This window comes from Anguilla anguilla, chromosome 1 (genome assembly GCF_013347855.1).
Source record: "Anguilla anguilla isolate fAngAng1 chromosome 1, fAngAng1.pri, whole genome shotgun sequence".
Lineage (NCBI taxonomy): Eukaryota > Metazoa > Chordata > Actinopteri > Anguilliformes > Anguillidae > Anguilla > Anguilla anguilla.
This window is the reverse complement of record NC_049201.1, coordinates 81,644,927-81,663,006: the sequence shown is the minus strand read 5'-3', so window position 1 is coordinate 81,663,006 and position 18,080 is coordinate 81,644,927. Positions and strand designations below refer to the sequence as shown.

Below are 18,080 nucleotides of genomic sequence, written 5' to 3'. Positions count from 1 at the left end.
TCAGTAATTAGTGTGCATGGAGGTGTTGGGTGCCTGAAGTGTTTGGGTGTGCTAACAAAAGCATAAAAATGTGTACGGGGGAAAAAGTGCAGCAGCGTTTGTGGCAGTTAGGCTTCCAGCTGGTGGAGAGAGAGAGTGAACGCCCATTATCCTTGCCCTCTTAAGATCTACAAACAGCTGCATGCAGTCAGGATTGCTACTCCCAACAGCACGCAGCACCCCGGCCAACAAGGGCAAATACACAGACAGGTGAAAACAAAAGGGGAGGGGCTCTCGCAAGGCCTGACAGCGCTGAATGGGCCCCCAGGCGAAATTGGACCCTAGGCACGTGCCTAGTTTTCCTAGATCCGGCCCTTGAGACCAATGGGCAGGCCCACACACATACAAACATAATCCTAATGTGATGTCTAGGGCATAATGTCAACCAGTCTACACATTTATAGAGGACGGGTCGCTAAAGTATTCGCTACTGTAGCATTGCAACATTGCTATACACATACCTGAACATATTCCACCCTCAAAGCCTTCGCTCTATCTTCATTCCTTAGCAAAGGCACCAAGTAAATTTGTTTCATTGTGATTTGGTGCTTTTTCAAAGTTCGCCCAATTGTTGTCTGCTAGTGCCCTCTCCTTCTGGGCAGAGAGAAGATGGCCACGTCCTCCACCTGGTGGTGCTTTTTCAGTTCTGAAGTACAGTAAAGATAACAATTACAACAAAGATAATTCACACCCACACTTTAGTATTTATGAAATATACTGTATCACAGACAGCAAAATCAATGTTACAATTACTGTAATTTCAATATACAGTGACTGTACAGTAAACTACGCATATTGACTTACCGATTGTCTTTTTTTTTTTTTTGTTTTGCACTTTGTATGTCAGCACAGGATGTAGTGTCTTAAGGTGAGAATTCTGCAAGTCAGTTTAGCACTTTGCGTTAACAGTTTTACACCTTGTATGTCAGAATAGGATGCAGTGTCTTAGAGTATGAATTATGAAAGTCAGTTTGGCACTTTGCATTTTGAGTTTTGTACGTTGAAATTCTGCTGTGCAAAATGAGTCGTAAAAAACTGTAATTAAATAAACCATAGCAAAAGTGTTCGCTTGTTTCTCAAGGCAATGGGAGTAAAGTCCACTAGAGGGAGACAAATATCCCGAATGGGCCAAAAATGACAAAACTGGAGATTCTAAGCCAGGGAAGTCACACTTCAGTCCTGGACGGTCGCAGTGTGTGCTGGTGTTCGGTGTGTTTCAGCACGAGTGATCAATCGAAGTCTTTGATTGGCTTAAGTGTCCATACACTCCTTGTTCTCAAAGCCTTAATTGTTTGCTGATTGCAAGGAGGCCATCAGTAACCGCAGACACTAAATGGTAAATGGACTGCATTTATATAGCGCTTTTATCCAAAGCGCTTTACAATTGATGCCTCTCATTCACCCATTCATACACACACTCACACACCAACTGTGAAAGGCTGCCATGCAAGGTACTGTACCAATCAGCTCGTTGGGAGCAACTAGGGGTTAGCTGTCTTGCTCAGGGACACTTCGACACGCCCAGGGCGGGGGATTGAACCGGAAACCCTCCGACTGCCAGTCGACCGCTCTTACCTCCTGAGCTATGTCGCCCCACTACAGCCCCACTACAACCCTCCAGGCCTGGCGTTTCACACCTCTTTTGGAAGTGGTACAAAACAAATGAGTTCTGTGTGTACAGAGCATGACGCGCTTAGGGGAAGAAAAAAAAACAACTTATTAAGCAATAAAAAATCTCAGAAATATATTTATGTTAAAGAATCTTATGTTCACAGCCATTACACTTGAGCGATGATGGATTTCAAATCTACGCTTGCTGTTGTTTAGAGTTTTCCTCATTGTTCAAGGAAAGCTGAATTCAGATACGAAGCGACTTATGTGCATGCGTTCAAGAATAAAAATTTATATTGAGATAAACTGTATTTGTGTGAATGAAAGCTTGAATTTATGCAATCTAGATGCACTATAAAATATATTATTAAAATGATCTGTTACTAAAAAGGTTTTTTTTTTTCCACTTTTCAATTTTTGTGATGTTTGATTTTTAAGGGAGAACACGGACAAAAAAGAAGAAGTTGAAATCTATGTTTTGTTTTACTTTGCCACTCACAGCCTATTCATATGGATACAGGAGGCAAAACTGAACAGCGGTACACAGAGGTGACAGTGTTCAAAAATTGCTAGATGAACACCTCCCCCCCACCACCACCCTCCAGAGGAAAAAAGGCATGTAAAATTCTTTCAGTATACCGTACTCAAAAGACAAAACTGATTTTTTGCTAAAATTTCCGAAGTTCTCAATAGCATGACTGGACAAGTTAAAAGTAGAAAATAACCCCAAGGTTTGTCTGACCCTTTGAGATGACTTCCCATATTTGAAAGCCCTTTAAACCACATGAATACATGAACAAAAAACTGTATGGACTTGCATGCTAATATTTGCAGCCTGTTAACAAGCTCAGCTAAAACAGCAATGTGAAAAGCTTCTGACTTGCTAACAAGCTACAGTTGGCAAAAGCTTCTGTCTGAATTGCTGGCAAACTGATGTTCGTGTTGCTAATATTTTAGCTAGCTATTACAGTGTGCCGGCAAACACAAGAAATCATTCATTTAAAATCAACATTTTACCTCAAGGCATTGTTTACTGTTGTGGCTTATCTCTTGGTTTAAACTGTATTGCACCATTATAATTTATTTATTTATTTGTTTATTTATTTATTTATTTATTTATACAAGTAAACCTTGGGGTTTGACAGGCAAGGGAGCAGTGGGTGGGGTGTCTAGTACTGGAGGTCATGAGCAAGCATGCTTCAATGGAACACTCAAGGATCCCCCCCCCCCCATCACTGCCATTTTAAAGATGGTGAAGTTAAAAGCGTCCTGGGTAAAATGAGCAGATTTCTGCATGAATAGGCTGGCAGGTGTTTTCCTTGTTTTCAGGTACAGAAACTCACTCACAGAGTAAAAAAAGGGTGCCATTCAGAAAACTTAAAAATACCAGGGTTAATAAATTCTAAAGACTTATTGAGTGCTTGTTAAGCACTGTGTAATCTTAACTCGTGTATTAAGACCTAGATATAAAATAAAAACATGAAACATATTCGGGGATGTCATCTGTTGATGCAGTTTTTTCTCTTATATTGAGTGCTTTCTGTTAGATGGACCTTCATCTTTATAAATTGTGTGTGTACCTGTGTGTGTGTTGTGTGTGTGTATGTGTGCGTTTTGGGGGGGATTAAGGATTAAGGATATGCTTATTGGATTAGGCCGCCCTTGTTCACAGGACAGATTACACACAACGACACCGTCAGCACACTGCTCCTGCTATCTGGACTAGAAAAGACCACTGGTGTCCCCTTCTGGAATCCACTGTTCGGACTGGTTCCGCTAGACAGGAGGTTTTCCCTGAAGGGAGAAGGGAGGGAGGTAAGCAACGACTAACAAAGCAGTTGAGTGTGATGTTACACACTAATACACAATCGGATGCTCACGCAAAATAAAAATAAAACTTTTTATAAACCATGAGGTTGAAACGAAATGTACACAGCCAGATGGTGTGCAGTGTGTCTACAGAAGGAGCGTCCTGACACACGACAGGAACAAAATTCTGCGAAACACCTTGTGAGGGCACACGCCAGTCACGTTGTAAGCGCAGTCAAAATGGCGACGGGGGTGTGCGATGCTCCGAAAAAAGAAAAAAAAAAAAACAGCACCGAGACAAAGCCCGTACGAAAACGAGGTAAACGAAACGTGCGCGTGCGCGGCACAGAAAGAGCACAGCCTGTTCACTGTTATACCGTACTGGGCATGGCTGAGAACGCTAGCCTGGGGCCCTAAATAGCACGGACGAGGAACAGGCTATGGTTCTAGCTACATGCACTTAGCATGCGAGCGCGTCATGCCGCACATGCGACCATCTGACGTAGGGGGATCTACAAGCGCGTGAAGCTAAGGTAAGGCGCGTGTGCACATGATTACTGGTTGACTCGACCTATCAGATTTTCACTCAGCCGCTATGTACTGACTGCAGAGTTAACATCGCGCAGTTAGTTGGTACGTAGCCTTTCCTTCAATCGTTTCTGGCTCCCTCTTTTTACCCTGCTGCTACCCATAGGAACGGGAAACAAGCTGATTCTGAAAACAGACTTGGATGGTGAGGTTACCATGTCTGTGTGTGTGTATGTGTGTGTACGTGTGTGTGCGTGTGTGTGTGTGTGTGTTAATTAATTACTTTAAAATACTTTTTTATTCATTTTTTGAAATACATCTTTACAAATACTGAGTATTTTCATTACAAAATGTTAATTGGTAGTGAATATGCACGGCTAAATTCTATTTTTATCAATGTCTAACCTTACAAAATGTGAAAGATAGAATTGCACATATGTATTTACATATGTTTTCAAATACAAATACATATTTGCTTGCATATGTGTGTGTGTGAGGGAAAGATATTTTTTTTTCTTGATAACATATTTTAATCACCTGGACATACTTTGATAGAGACTTTGAATACATTTATAGATTTGTTAATGACTTTATATATTTGCAATAATTATGTGTTGAAATCATAATAATTCTGTACATCAGAGCTGGGTCAAATACAAATATGTATTTGTATTTATATGTAAATACATATTTTAAGTACTTTCAAATACATTTACACATGAAATATTTTGTATTTGATTTATTTAAAATATTTTATTGGAAAACCAAATACTTTCACAAATAGTAATAAAAACATACATTCCTTTAAATAAATGCTTTCCTGGGAAACCAAATACTTTTTCAAATAGTATTTAGAGCCTTTAAAAAATGTATTAAAATACAAATACAATTGTAAAATATTTAAAATATCCCAGAGTTCTTTGTACAATACTCCTTGGGGCTAGGGGTTGAATTTGGGCAAGGGTAGCCTATGTCAGCAATTTTAAACAACCCATGTGCTGCCTCTAACAGACAGTAGCCTAAATGCCCGTACATGTTTTTGCATGGGGAATGGCAAACTCAGATGTCTTGATAAGGTACTTGCCAGTTTGTTTGTTCCCATGAAATCTTTTTAAAGTTAGTGGTCTTTTACTGTATTTCCTCTTTTTTTTCTGTGGTCAGAGCGTTCGACAGCCATGCAAACAGTTCCTTCTTTTACATTTTGTAAGGTTAGACACAGATAAAATAAAATTCATCCATACATACTCACTACCAATTAACAATGGAAATCGGTACAGTTGGACTGGGGCTGTCAGCAGTCACCTGACCCATTCTAGTCAAAATACTGTCCTCTAAATTGGACAAAACGTTCAAATTTCAGAGCTGATAGGTTCTCGCATATCCAATGCTTCTCAAGTCTTTCAACAGCTTGGTGCAATTGCGTATGTTGCACCACCGGCTTTATGTTGTGAAAGTATTTTCAAATAATTTAATTAAATCAAACCCTTTTTATGTGAAAATTCAGTATTTTTAAAGACCCGCAAAATTTCTGCATTTTTATTGCTACTTGGCACTTAGTCGATCGATTAAATCAGTTTATTTCACAGTTAATGCACATCGTCTGGTTTCTAGGTTTTCTTTTTTAAGGCGAAAACAAAACCCAGCAGACCCTGGACCTCTGGGGATCAGGACCAGGCCACTCCTGAAAAATGGTGCGATTTGTCAATTTGTTGGTGTCTGGTTTTTTTTGCAGCTGAGGACGGATTCCATGGCGGACGTGCTGAGGAGCCTGAACCTCCTGGAGGTGCTGAAGGAGTCCATGGAGAAGAAGGGGCTCTCCGAGGTGAAGGAGGCGGTGGAGGACCTCCTCATCAGCAGGGTGAACATCGCTGTGGTGGGGGAGAGCAGCCCGGAGAAAACCGCCCTCCTCAACTCCCTCCGTGGCCTGGGGCCCGGGGACGGTGGGGTGGCCCAGTTCCCCTCCCCCAGCCCCCAAGAGGAGCTGACAGTTTACCCAAAACCCAAACACCCCGACTTCCGACTGTGGGACCTGCCCGTGGTCCCTGATGGCTCGCCCTTTGACCCAGAGGAGTACATGGAGAAAGTCAAGTTCCTGCGCTACAATGCTGTCATCATGACGTCCTCTCAGATGCGGTTTTGCAGCAACAGCGCCCTCGTGTGGCGGGAGGCCAGATCGCTCCAGAGGGAGGCTGTGTACTTCGCCTTGCTGGCCTCTGAGCGCGACTCGCAGGAGTCCATGGAGCCTCGGCGGAAAGCCAGCCAGGAGGCGTTGGGGTCGGAGGGCCTGGCTTCCCCGAGGGTCTTCCTGGTACGTGGCACCGCCTTGGAGACCCTGGACTTCCCCGAAATCCTGGAGGAAATGTGGCGGGACATCCCGGAGGTCAAGGCTGCTGCCCTCCTCCTGGCCCTTCCGGCCCTGTCCGTCGCCGTGGTGACCAGAAAGCGGGACGCCCTCAAGGCGCTGGTGTGGGCGGCGGCCTCGCTCTCGGGCAGCGTTTCGGCCATCCCCGTGCCCCTGGTGTCCTCTGCGGTGGACGCTGGCGTGGGGGTGAGGATCCTGAGCAAGGCGCGCGACTCGCTGGGCCTGGACGACGCGTCGCTGGAGGGGCTGGCCCGCCGACGGGGGCGGGACGGGGCGCGGCTCAAGGCCCTGCGTGCCTGCCCCCTCTCCCGGGAGGTCACCAAGGGCGCCGTGAAGAAGCTGCTGGCGGCCGCAGAGAAGCAGAAGCCCACCGGTGCCCGCGTGGTGGAGATGGCGCTGCCCGTGACCGCCAAGTCCGCCAGCCGCTCCTTCACCACCATGTTCCTGGCGCTCAATGGCGCCATCAACGACATGGCCGCCGATGCGGAAAAGGTGGTGGCGGCTGCAGTCGGGGGAACAGATTGAGGAACTGAACTCTTCGCGACCAATTTAAGAAAAAAACAAAAAAAAATAATAATAAAAAAAAAACGGAGGTGGCCTAATACTTTTCGGCCTGTACTGTTCATGTTGCATTACGCATTTGCATTCATTTCATATTTTTGTTCGCTAATTTTCCATGTATTTCTTGCACCGTGAACATTGCATCAGACATAAGAAAGCTCTTTAATGTAAAAAAAAGTGCAAAATGATTTGAAGTGATATTTCATGGTGACGCTTGCTAAACTTGGCTCCGTTGTTGTTATTATCACTTGCTGCATTATGAGATCAGGTCTTGAGTGATGATGCGTTGGTTCTGTGAATAAACTCATTGCAAATATCCAAAAAGACTCTTCTTTTTCTCCCTTCTTTCAGTGAAGAAGTCAGTTCCCAGTAACAGCTGCACAAGACTATTTAAAACAGATTGGGGGGAAGTGCAAACATACAGTATTGAGTGAGAAAGAAAGATAATGACACTTCCCTCTGCCGTCTTCTGCAGGAAACAGGTTCTTTTCTTTTCTTTTTACACTTGGCTAAACTATGCAAATGCAATACCGAGAAGGGGAGTTCTGTTTGTATGTATTTCCTGTCTAAGGAAGAGGAGCCATTTTTAAGTTTCAGTCATTTTACGATAAGGACATCCAGATTAACTGTAGCTGATTTCTAATCCTCTGTCACATCCAACTTGTAGGTAAGCAGCCACTTTTACAATTCTTTCATGGGTAAATGATTTCCAGAATTTCTGTTTCTGATGGAGTTGTCTTCTCTACCCCCCTCCAGATACAGGTATCAATGCCATTGCTACAACAGTTATTCACATTTCATTTGAATGTTTGTGAGTTTAGTAGCTTTTATCTGTACTCTGCCTTGTTTCTGGTCTGGGAAAACAAATAGCAAGTGTTATCGCTTTAAATAGAAATTGACTTTGCTGTTATTGTGGCCTTTTGAGTTCAAAATAGAGGTGCATTGATCTAAATAATTTAACATTTCCATCCAGGAAAGATATGCACTCAAGGTTTTCAGTCAAATATTGTCACTCAAAAATATTAACACCGTACTGTACATATTAATATTTTAGCAAATTACTAGTGGAGATACTGTGGAGATATGACGTGCTTTTGACTCAAATCCTGTGTGGATCCCTGCTTGTACAACACATCCTTGCGTAAGATGTTTATTTTATTCAGATGCTGATCTTTCTGGGTGTAATAGGAAAGAGTAGGCTGTGTAGATTGTTCACAACATAGAATGGTGTCTTGGACTGCAATTAATTAAATAATGCTGTTTTTTTAATAAGCTGCAGTCTGCATTAACTGTGTCATGATGTGGCTCTACTATGCAAGGAGCAGAGCTGGCACAGTCAAGAGCACTCTTTATATTTCCTGATTTTGGAAAGTTGAATCTTAAATAAAACAAACAATGAAAGTATTTTTAAGACTGGTGTTCTTCAAAATCAACACATGCGACAGGTCCAACCATAACCCACTTACAGGAAAGGGGGTGGGGGCAGGGGCGCAGGGGGGGAAGGGGGGCAGAGGCGCGGGGGGAGGGGGGGTTTGCATTAAACCAGTGATCTGATGATCTGATTAGGAACCACAGAGCTGAGAATGACTCACTCACAGCTGTGGTACACCTACACCAAGACACACACAGGCATGCACACCTGCACACATGTGTATACTGTACATGAACACGCACACACACACACACACACACACGCGTACACACATTCACACACACGTATAAATGTATATGCATGCACATACACAGACTCACAACCATGTAAACACACACACACACACGCACACCCATACACACATATTCACACACACGTACACATGCATATGCAAGCACATACAGACACAACCCTAACCCCAACCACTACATGCCCAACCTTAACCCTAACCTTAACCTAATTGTAACCCTAACCCTAACCCTAAGGCCTAACCCTAAAACAGCCTCTTGAACTTGTGGGGACCAGCAAATGGTCCCCACCTTGCGTAATTTTTTCTCATCTTTCTATCCTTGCGGGGACATTTGGTTCTCACAAGATAGTAATAGCCTATATGCCCACACTCTCACACACACACACACACACTTCATAAGTGGGTTCACAGTGTCTTCTTTTCCAGATTTCTCACACTAATAAAGGAAGGTTCACCATGATCTCTTTCTGGGCCATGGTCCTCTTACTGATTGGTGGTATGTACCTGCTACGACATCCCTGTCCCTTGCACGTTTTGTTATTACATTACATTACATTACAGGCATTTAGCAGACGCTCTTATCCAGAGTGACTTACACAACTTTTACACAGCATTTACATTGTATCCATTTATACAGCTGGATATGTACTGAAGCAATTCAGGTTAAGTACCTTGCTCAAGGGTAAAACGGCAGTGGCCTACCCAGGAATCAAACCTATGACCTTTTAGTTACAAGCCCAGTTCCTTACTCACTGTGCTACACTGCCGCCCTTGTCTCTGTCACTGACACACTTCACTCGTAAGCATTTTTTCCCCCAGTAGAAATCGGTCCTTGTTACTGTACGCATGACGATCGGCATAGCAACCACGGTTTTATGAATGAACACAATGTTAACTTCTGAGGATTATCTTTCTGCTGCAATCCAACAGTGCAATATTAAGAACAGATAAATCCACTTTAGAGGCAGACTGACTGCTCTAATGGTTCCTTCTCTCTCTCTCTCTCCCTCTCTCTCTTTCTCTCCTTTTCTACCGTAAGACTCTGCTTGCAGTTTCAGTAAGAAGACAGCCAAAGAGGGCTCCTGTGTGACGGTCCACGTAACTCTGTACAATATACGGCGACCTGGGTACATTGTTTGGTTGAAGGACGCCGTGTGGAATGAGAAGGCAAAGGATTATGAGGGCACAATCGTGCACAGCCTCAAACCTGACAAACACAATGCGAGTGAATTTGAAAACAGAGTGTCTGTGGGTTCCACTGAGTCCACTAGGGGTTTAATGAACTACGAATTGACCATCAATAACCTGAGACCGCAAGACAGCGGAAAGTACTCGGTTAGATACTATGGTGAAGATCCTTCTTATAAAATGAACAGCTTGACAATGAGTCTTGATGTTCAGGGTAAGTTCTTTTGCAGTGATATATATATATATATATATATATGATAGAGGCCCCTTTATGTTCACCATCCAGTAGTTGTCTATTTGTCTACTGTATGAAAAGTATTTGTCTGGTATTGGATTTATTATTTAAGCAGCAGTCGTTGCAAAGACGCACAACTGGCAATCCTCAAGAGGCATAACTCAGTTACCAACAGTGATGTATTTGTAGGACTCTGTACGCAGTATAAATGCTGATAGCTGTTGTCCCTTAACCTGCTACTGGCAAAACTGTCAGCATTGCCATCATGAGTAGTATGCCTGATATAGGATTGATGATTTAAATCAGTTTAGAAACATTTCAGATATTCACAACTTGAAAGCCTGAAGGAACATACTTCATGGTTACCCACAGTAATGCTTTTGCTTATATTTGCAGATGGCTGCTATGTAATTAAACTGGTTTGGTCTTATTTCGTTCTGGGCTCACTTAAACACAGATATCATCTCATTATCACCATGAGCATCTGCATTTATGTATTTCATGAGGGACTGTGTACAATTACTCACATTCACAATGGTCGTACGAGCCAGCCAAGAGGCCGCACGTTGCTTTACAATGATAGGCCCCAGAGCAGAGGGGGCTACATGCTTGACTCAGACAAAGAAGCCCAGAACATGACAAAAATAGTCTTTAGGCAACTAAAAAAATCCATCACAGATTAACACATGATGATGAAACTGATGATAATCATCATCATCATCATAATCATCATCATCCTCATCTTACTCATCTTCATCATCATATTCATGATCGTAATCATCATCATCATCATCACCATCTTCATCATCATAACGATCTTCCCCTGTCGAACCTCTGCAGAGAACCCTTGCCAGGTCAGCGTAACAGGGCCGGAGCTGGTCCAGACGGGGGCGGAGGTGATTTTGCGCTGCTCCACCGTGGGGCGCTGCCAGAACAGCCCCGAGTGGCGTAGCTCAGGGTCAGGCCTGGCCTCCAGTGAAGGCTCTGACACCCAGGGTGTGAAAACAGCCCAGCTGAGCTTCAAAGCGGACTGGTCACATGACGGGGTGACGTTCTCCTGTTGGCCGTCGCCGGGCAACGACGCGTGCGCCTCCAGAAACATCACGCTGGCCGTGGAATGTAAGCCACATAATTTTTATTTTTATTGTTTTACCCGCCGACGCTGCAATCTTCATATCAGAGACACCGAAGCTACGTTTTACACATAACTGATATCTGAATTACCCACAATGCTGTTGATCCAGTCTCTGTGCATTTTTTCCATATGCCTTCTTCCGTAGTTTACAGAAAGCTTTCTTCTTTATCCCTTGTATTCTGCATGATACATTTATTACAAAAGAATGGCAAGCTACTGCATTAATATTTGGGTTCTCCTCCTCAGCACCACTGAATGTGCTTGTATCAGGGGTTTAGGATTAATGGTAAATGGTAAATGGACTGCATTTATATAGCGTTTTTATCCAAAGCGCTTTACAATTGATGCCTCTCATTCGCCAGAGCAGTTAGGGGTTAGGTGTCTTGCTCAAGGACACTTCGACACGCCCAGGGCGGGGTTTGAACCGGCAACCCTCCGACTGCCAGACAACCGGTCTTACCTCCTGAGCTATGTCGCCCTGAGCGAAATAAAATAATAAACCAGAGACTAGAGCTTTTGAATGAATGAGCCAGCAGTTTACTGATAACAACAGGACATATAGCCTACTCACATTACACATACAAAGTATTTACAGTAGGTAGAAGGCAGGCAAGTTACACTTAAACCCCTTTAGTTTTATCCCTTTTCTTACTCAGAATAGGTTGGTTTAGGTTTAGATTTCAAGTTAGTTTTGGCAACTAAATATTGTTCCTTTAAGTTAAGACCAGTCTGTTTTCTGTTTAAGGTTAACAGCCTTAATTTGACAGGTTAAACCTATTTATTTTAGCTATTTTCCCTTTAGAATTAACTCTTTTTTTGGTTTCAGGTGAACAGGTAAGTACCCTTTAATATTCCCTTTTGTTAGGTTAATTGACCCATTAAATTTAACCTTTGCAGGAGAAACACAATCGAGATTCACCGTTCAACTCAAACATCAATACAGAACCACACTGGCGATTTAACTCAACACCAATACAGTATAACGTTGGCAATTTAACTCAACATCAATACAGTACAACATTGACAATTTAACTCAACATCAATACAGTACAACATTGGCAATTTAACTCTTTAAATGCAATGTCTCACTCGAGCAGGATATTCCTTTTGATTCCAGTTCAGTTCAATAATTCAGTTCAATTTGTTCAATTCTGAAAGCGATGAGAAATCTATGATCCTACCGCAACAGTGGCGAAGCAGTATTTTTGATAGGTCAAACCGTATGCAGGTGATCCGGTCGCTGGGATGTCTTTTCAATCTTCGTAGGTAAGAATTCCTTGGTGAGGCTCGCCATCTGGTATCCTATGCGTGCGTGCTGTCTATCAGGGCTACGCACACACACACACAGACACAGACACACACACCGATAAAGAATCTGAATCCGCGTTAAACTTTCTGGAAAGTTCTCCCGGGAAGGGAAAAGGAAAAAAAAAAACCAACTAAAACCGTCTTGGTTAGTCTTTTCACTTTTCCAAAAATGAGCAACTCCGGTTTTGTTGCAATAAATCCTTAATTCGCCGCGTTAGATGCTTCCTCTTCTTCTTCCTTTGTGTTCCCGGCAGCTTGCATCCTTGAGAGTTGCATTACTGCCATCTCTCGGAGTTAGTTAACTCCTACAGCTTACTGAATGTCACACTTTCCCTAACAGTCCTGTTCTCCGAAGGTAGCTAATAAAGCATCTCCTCCCCTGCCCACTAGCACCACACCACCAGTACATTCTCCAGTCCTGCTCCTGTTATCCCCAATCTTCCCATCTCCTCCATCACGTCCTCCCTTTCCGACCTATATTTACTGCAGTTAATGAAAACGTGTTCTACGGTTTCTGGTACCTGACAGATTTCACAAAGACGTTAAAGGAGAGGTCAAACTCAATTAAAGGGGTTTGTCAAACCTTTTTTTTTTTTCTATTAAAACTTGCATGAAGCCAACAGCCTAAGATTTTAACGTGTTTTATGGAATATTATCACCATGAATTAATTATTTATTTATTGTTATTTAATTCACTATTTATGACTATTTATTGCTCTGTTTGAGACCTGGGTTACACTTGGGTCAGAGAAATTGGACGGTGTTCTCTACAACATCGATCATGCATGGATCAGAGACTGTAGGATTAGGGTCATGAATGAGATGAAGAAACCAGAAACTATGCTTTGGACCTCAGCAGGCTTCTGTTCTGTTTGTGTTATAAGACATTAAAAGACATTGGCTCACGTGCAAGTCATTTTTGTCTTCTGAAATGTCTTTTTCCTTAAGATTCGCCCAAAGACACTGAGGCGAAAGTTGCTGGTTATGACATCATAAAGGAAGGACAGGCAGTCACCTTCTCCTGCCACAGTAAAGGAAACCCCCAGCCCACATTGTCCTTGTTTAAACTGGGCCAAGGTGAAATTGCTCAGGGAGGAGAGTGGAAATTACCCAATGTCAAAATAGAAGATGCCGGGAGTTACTTCTGCCAGGCTAAAAACAAACTTGGCACTGAAAACTCAACAAACGTTATGCTTGATGTCAAATGTGAGTCTCATTTTTTTTTCTGCTAAACTCAAATACACTGCCAAGTTGTATGATGTCATGTCTGTCCAGGGCTGCCCTATATGTGCCAAAAATGTCATGTCCCTTATGTGACACCCATTGAGTATGACCTTGTGTCCCTGTATGTCGCACAAAGTTTTACCTGCTGTCGATTAGTTCCTGAAAAAAGCATGTGACTGAAAAGCCAAATCTGGTATGTGGTGCTTTTATTGAATATGAGCCACCAAATCCGGTGTGCTCTATAGATCCGGCAGGAAAACAAAATGGACTCAGTTTGACTGCGTGTGCTGTGGGTCAACAGAAATCCTACCGTTAGTGTGTAGCTAGTTGTTGATTAAGGCATGCAACCAGTTTATTTTGTTTGTTTAGCACTAGCCCCTGTAACCATAGTGGAGCAGTGAATAGTAGTATAGTCCAAGAAAACATGAAAAAAACCTTGTAAAAGACGATTGATTAACCGTTGATTAAGTAAGTTCTGATTGATTAAGAGCTGATTGACTCAAAAGCGTTGATTAAATCCAGTGGAACAGCACATAATGCATCTGTAAGCACCCTGAAACGATCTGCAAATCACCACAGACAAATCTGCATTCTTATTTAGACGCTCCAAAAAAGGTCAGGATAACGACGAGCGGGACATTGGAGGGGATCTATGAAGGAGCTGCAGTCAGCCTGACCTGCGAGGTCCAGAGCAGCAATCCAAGCGTGCGGTCATACTCCTGGTACAGAGACCACACCACCCTGCTCGAAACTAGCCCAGTGCTCCGTTTCCCAGCCGTACGACCCGAGGACAGAGGCTCTTACCGCTGCCAAGCCTCAAACTCTGCGGGCTCGGGGGATTCCCCGGAGGTTACGATCACCGTTCGCTGTGAGTCCACAGTCGTTCATAACATAGCTCAGGAGGTAAGAGCAGTTGCCTGGCAGTCGGAGGGTTGCCGGTTCGATCCCCCGCCCTGGGGCGTGTCAACGTGTCCCTGAGCAAAACACCTAACCCCCTAACCTCCCAACGAGCTGATTGGTACCTTGCATGGCAGTCTTTCACCGTTGGTGTGTGAGTGTGTGTGTGAATGGGTGAATCAGAGGCATCAATTTCAAAGCGCTTTGGATAAAAGCGCTATATAAATGCAGTCCATTTACCATGTCATGTGCAGTGGAACGGCAGTGAGACGCGAGAACACGAGAGTGTTTCAATGTCGAGCGCAGGCCGTCCAGCCCAGGATCAGCCTGCTCATGTCGTCCTGCCTAGCCAGTGTATTTGGTAAACAAATAATGTATTCCCTTTTTTCCCCTAGATGGACCCAGAGGCACAAAGATTAAGGCCAGCTGTTGTCAGGGAGGGGTGAAGGTCGGCGAAAGCCTGACCCTCACCTGCGAGACCGACGCCCGTCCTGAGCCCAGCGGCTACACCTGGTTCCGCACGATTACAGAGCCTGGTAGACAGAGGGGTCCAGGAAGGACCGAGGTGGCCGTGCCTTCTAACGGATGGTCTGATGGGCGAGACCTCAGATTCCGGCGTATCAGTGCAGGCGACGCCGGGGAATACATGTGCCAGGCCAAGAACACCATCAGCGCTCAAAACTCCACCACTCTCCCTGTATACGTCCTGTGTGAGTGCTGTATTTAGAGTCCCAGTGCTCTCCGTGTAGATGTCCTGTGTGAGTGCTGTATTTAGAGTCCCAGTGCTCTCCGTGTAGGCGTCCTGTGTGAGTGCTGTATTTAGAGTGCCAGTGCTCTCCGTGTAGACGTCCTGTGTGAGTGCTGTATTTAGAGTCCCAGTGCTCTCCGTGTAGACGTCCTGTGTGAGTGCTGTATTTAGAGTCCCAGTGCTCTCCGTGTAGACGTCCTGTGTGAGTGCTGTATTTAGAGTCCCAGTGCTCTCCGTGTAGACGTCCTGTGTGAGTGCTGTATTTAGAGTCCCAGTGCTCTCCGTGTAGACGTCCTGTGTGAGTGCTGTATTTAGAGTCCCAGTGCTCTCCGTGTAGATGTCCTGTGTGAGTGCTGTATTTAGAGTCCCAGCGCATTGTGAATACTCAGCCTGTGACTGTTACAGCGAATGTCTGTGATTCATTGTCACCGTAGTTGTCTGTGCTCTCCAATCACCATCCGTTCTCTGCTCTTACTCTTTGACTGTTTTTTCCGCGCGATCACAGTTTGTGTTGTCATAATCTTCAGCACTGTCACAGTCTGCTGTGTTGTCTGTGCTGCCCTGTCAGTGTCTGGAGTGTGCTCGTCAGTCTGTTCTGTCACAGTCTGTGCTGTCCTGTCTCTGTCTGTGCTTCCCTGTCACAGTCTGTGCCGTGCTGTCACAGTGTTTTTCTGGTCTCGTTTTCACTGAAACCAGGTTTGCTTGTGTTATACAGAGTGACGTTACAGCGCTTTCCCTCCTCTCCTCTCCCCCCCCCCCATCCCCCACCTCCCACCCCCCACCCCCCACCGCACACGTCTTTGCCCAGGCTTACCGTCTCGGCTCTCGTCTGTTTCCCCACCCACAGACGGGCCTACAGACCTCACCCTGTCCATGGATAGCGAGGCGAGAGAGTCCAGCCTGGTCACCATCCACTGCTCTGTGGAGAGCTTCCCTCTGTCCGAGCTCACCCTGACCTGGGCCCCGCCCTCCTCCGATCGCCTCTCTGACCTGCCCCGGCACCCCAAACGCCTCCAAGGAAATTACACGGACCAGCCAACACGCACCTCTCTCGCCGCCTCCTTCATCGCGTCTGTCGAACACGCGGGCTGGTACACCTGCCGGGCCAGCAACTCTGAGGGCCTGAAAGAAAGCACAAAGGAACTGGTAGTGCACTGTAAGTGGGCGGAGTCCCGAGATGCTAATGTCATGCTTGTTTCAGTTCCTTGTGCCTGGTGACCCCGTAGCGGTATCTGCTGGTGCGGTCTCCCCATCACTCTATCAGTTTGTAACAGGCAGTCCTGACCTTGCAAGTAGTTTTGCAACTAGCAGATAGCAACTGCTACCAGAGTAAGGGGAGATGCTGAGTGCGATACCCATGTTTGAAATATCTGCCGATTCATACTTCATAATAAAATAAGGGTTCACGCTCATGTTGTTTTTTAGCATGGTTTATATCTCTGTGCCACTGTTAAAGCAATGAATGCCTCCACCACTTTAATGGCTTTGTGGTTGATAGATAATTTGGAAGACTTTTAGTTTTTTTTTTTTTTGTAACTATAAATATATGTTTATATTTTTGACAATATTTTTGCCAATCCCCGGCCACATCGGTGTGGACAGCAGCGATGGGGGGGGGGGTCAGGCAATTACGGTTGCAGATTCCGGGGGCTGGTGGTTCCCAAACTTTCGAAGCCCGTGACCACTCGATAAGAAAGCAGATTTTCCCTGCCTCACCCTTTGTGAAAATACAGCACGTGTCTCGAAAAGCCACACAACTTGCTTTTTTTCATGATCAATAGTTTAAGGAGGCAAAGCCTTGTGAAATACTAAAACACTCATTTAAAGAAAAATGCTAATACGAAATGCTAAAATAATACATTTTAAATAAATTCATTTTAATAATGTTTTAAAACATGTTTTTAAATGAAAGGGTGAACCAGCAATTCCTAAACTGTGGGTCACAACCCCACATGGGGGTCATCTGATTTGAGGATGGGGTCACCTGGAAATTTAGAAAGTTAAAAAAAAACAAAATAAAATACATTTTTTTGTATCTTTTTAATATATATTGCTGTACGCTGCAACATGTCAAACATCACAACAGCCCAACTACAATAAAGCAACGAGGCGTGAGAGGTCGTGGTACAGCGCCAATATAGTCACGGGTGTTGTTAGGCACGAGGTGCGTGTGTGAGTGGGGTGCTGGGGGTCACGTGAATTTGAGAACATTCATTTGGGATCGCATCAGGAAACATTCTGGGAACCCCTGGACTTAAATGCAACTTTCTACGAGGCAGGATGCCCTAGCACAGCGGAGTTCTTTCCCCTGTTAATCAGTGTTGAAATGGGATTCGACGGGGGTGGGGGTGCGAGGTGTAAATTTGGCGTGTCTCTCTCATTTTCGCGGCAGATGCGCCCAAAGACGTCCGTGCGACGGCGAACCCAAGAGGCGAGGTGACTGAAAAGACGGACCTGGATCTCAGCTGCGAGGCTCGGTCCAACCCCAATGTGACCGCCTACACCTGGTTCAAGCTGACGGGCAGGGAGGAGCGGGAAGTGGGCAAAGGCCGGGTTCTGACCCTCAGGTATCTGTCGGAGGTGCACACGGGACAGTACTTCTGCAGGACCCGAAACAAAATCGGGGAAGGGAACTCAAGGGCCATCGACGTCACTGTAAGATGTGAGTGCCTCTCCTTCACCTGTCCACTCTACGAGGGCCTGTCCCAGTTATGTCTCCTGCCTATCAACCTTTTAAGGCAGGGCTGACCCCA

At 44.7% G+C, this 18,080-nt stretch overlaps 2 protein-coding genes across 2 annotated transcripts in view; both read left to right on the top strand.

The window, feature by feature from the left end:
* The first annotated feature begins 5,639 nt into the window (after positions 1-5,639).
* On the top strand, positions 5,640-7,167 carry LOC118226999 (interferon-inducible GTPase 5-like). Its single transcript, XM_035417047.1, has one exon. It carries the CDS (start codon positions 5,735-5,737, stop codon positions 6,872-6,874), a length of 1,140 nt encoding a protein of 379 aa, XP_035272938.1. The 5' UTR covers positions 5,640-5,734; the 3' UTR covers positions 6,875-7,167.
* Positions 7,168-7,388: 221 nt separating this feature from the next.
* LOC118232977 (B-cell receptor CD22-like) overlaps positions 7,389-18,080 on the top strand; it is a 20,669-nt gene continuing 9,977 nt past the window's right edge. The window contains exons 1-9 of the mRNA XM_035428300.1: positions 7,389-7,577; positions 9,019-9,088; positions 9,632-9,994; positions 10,856-11,134; positions 13,407-13,664; positions 14,284-14,550; positions 14,975-15,289; positions 16,175-16,483; positions 17,720-17,989. Of these exons, the coding sequence (XP_035284191.1) occupies positions 9,049-9,088; positions 9,632-9,994; positions 10,856-11,134; positions 13,407-13,664; positions 14,284-14,550; positions 14,975-15,289; positions 16,175-16,483; positions 17,720-17,989 (2,101 nt within the window). The 5' untranslated portion in view covers positions 7,389-7,577; positions 9,019-9,048. The remainder of the gene's footprint in view (positions 7,578-9,018; positions 9,089-9,631; positions 9,995-10,855; positions 11,135-13,406; positions 13,665-14,283; positions 14,551-14,974; positions 15,290-16,174; positions 16,484-17,719; positions 17,990-18,080) is intronic.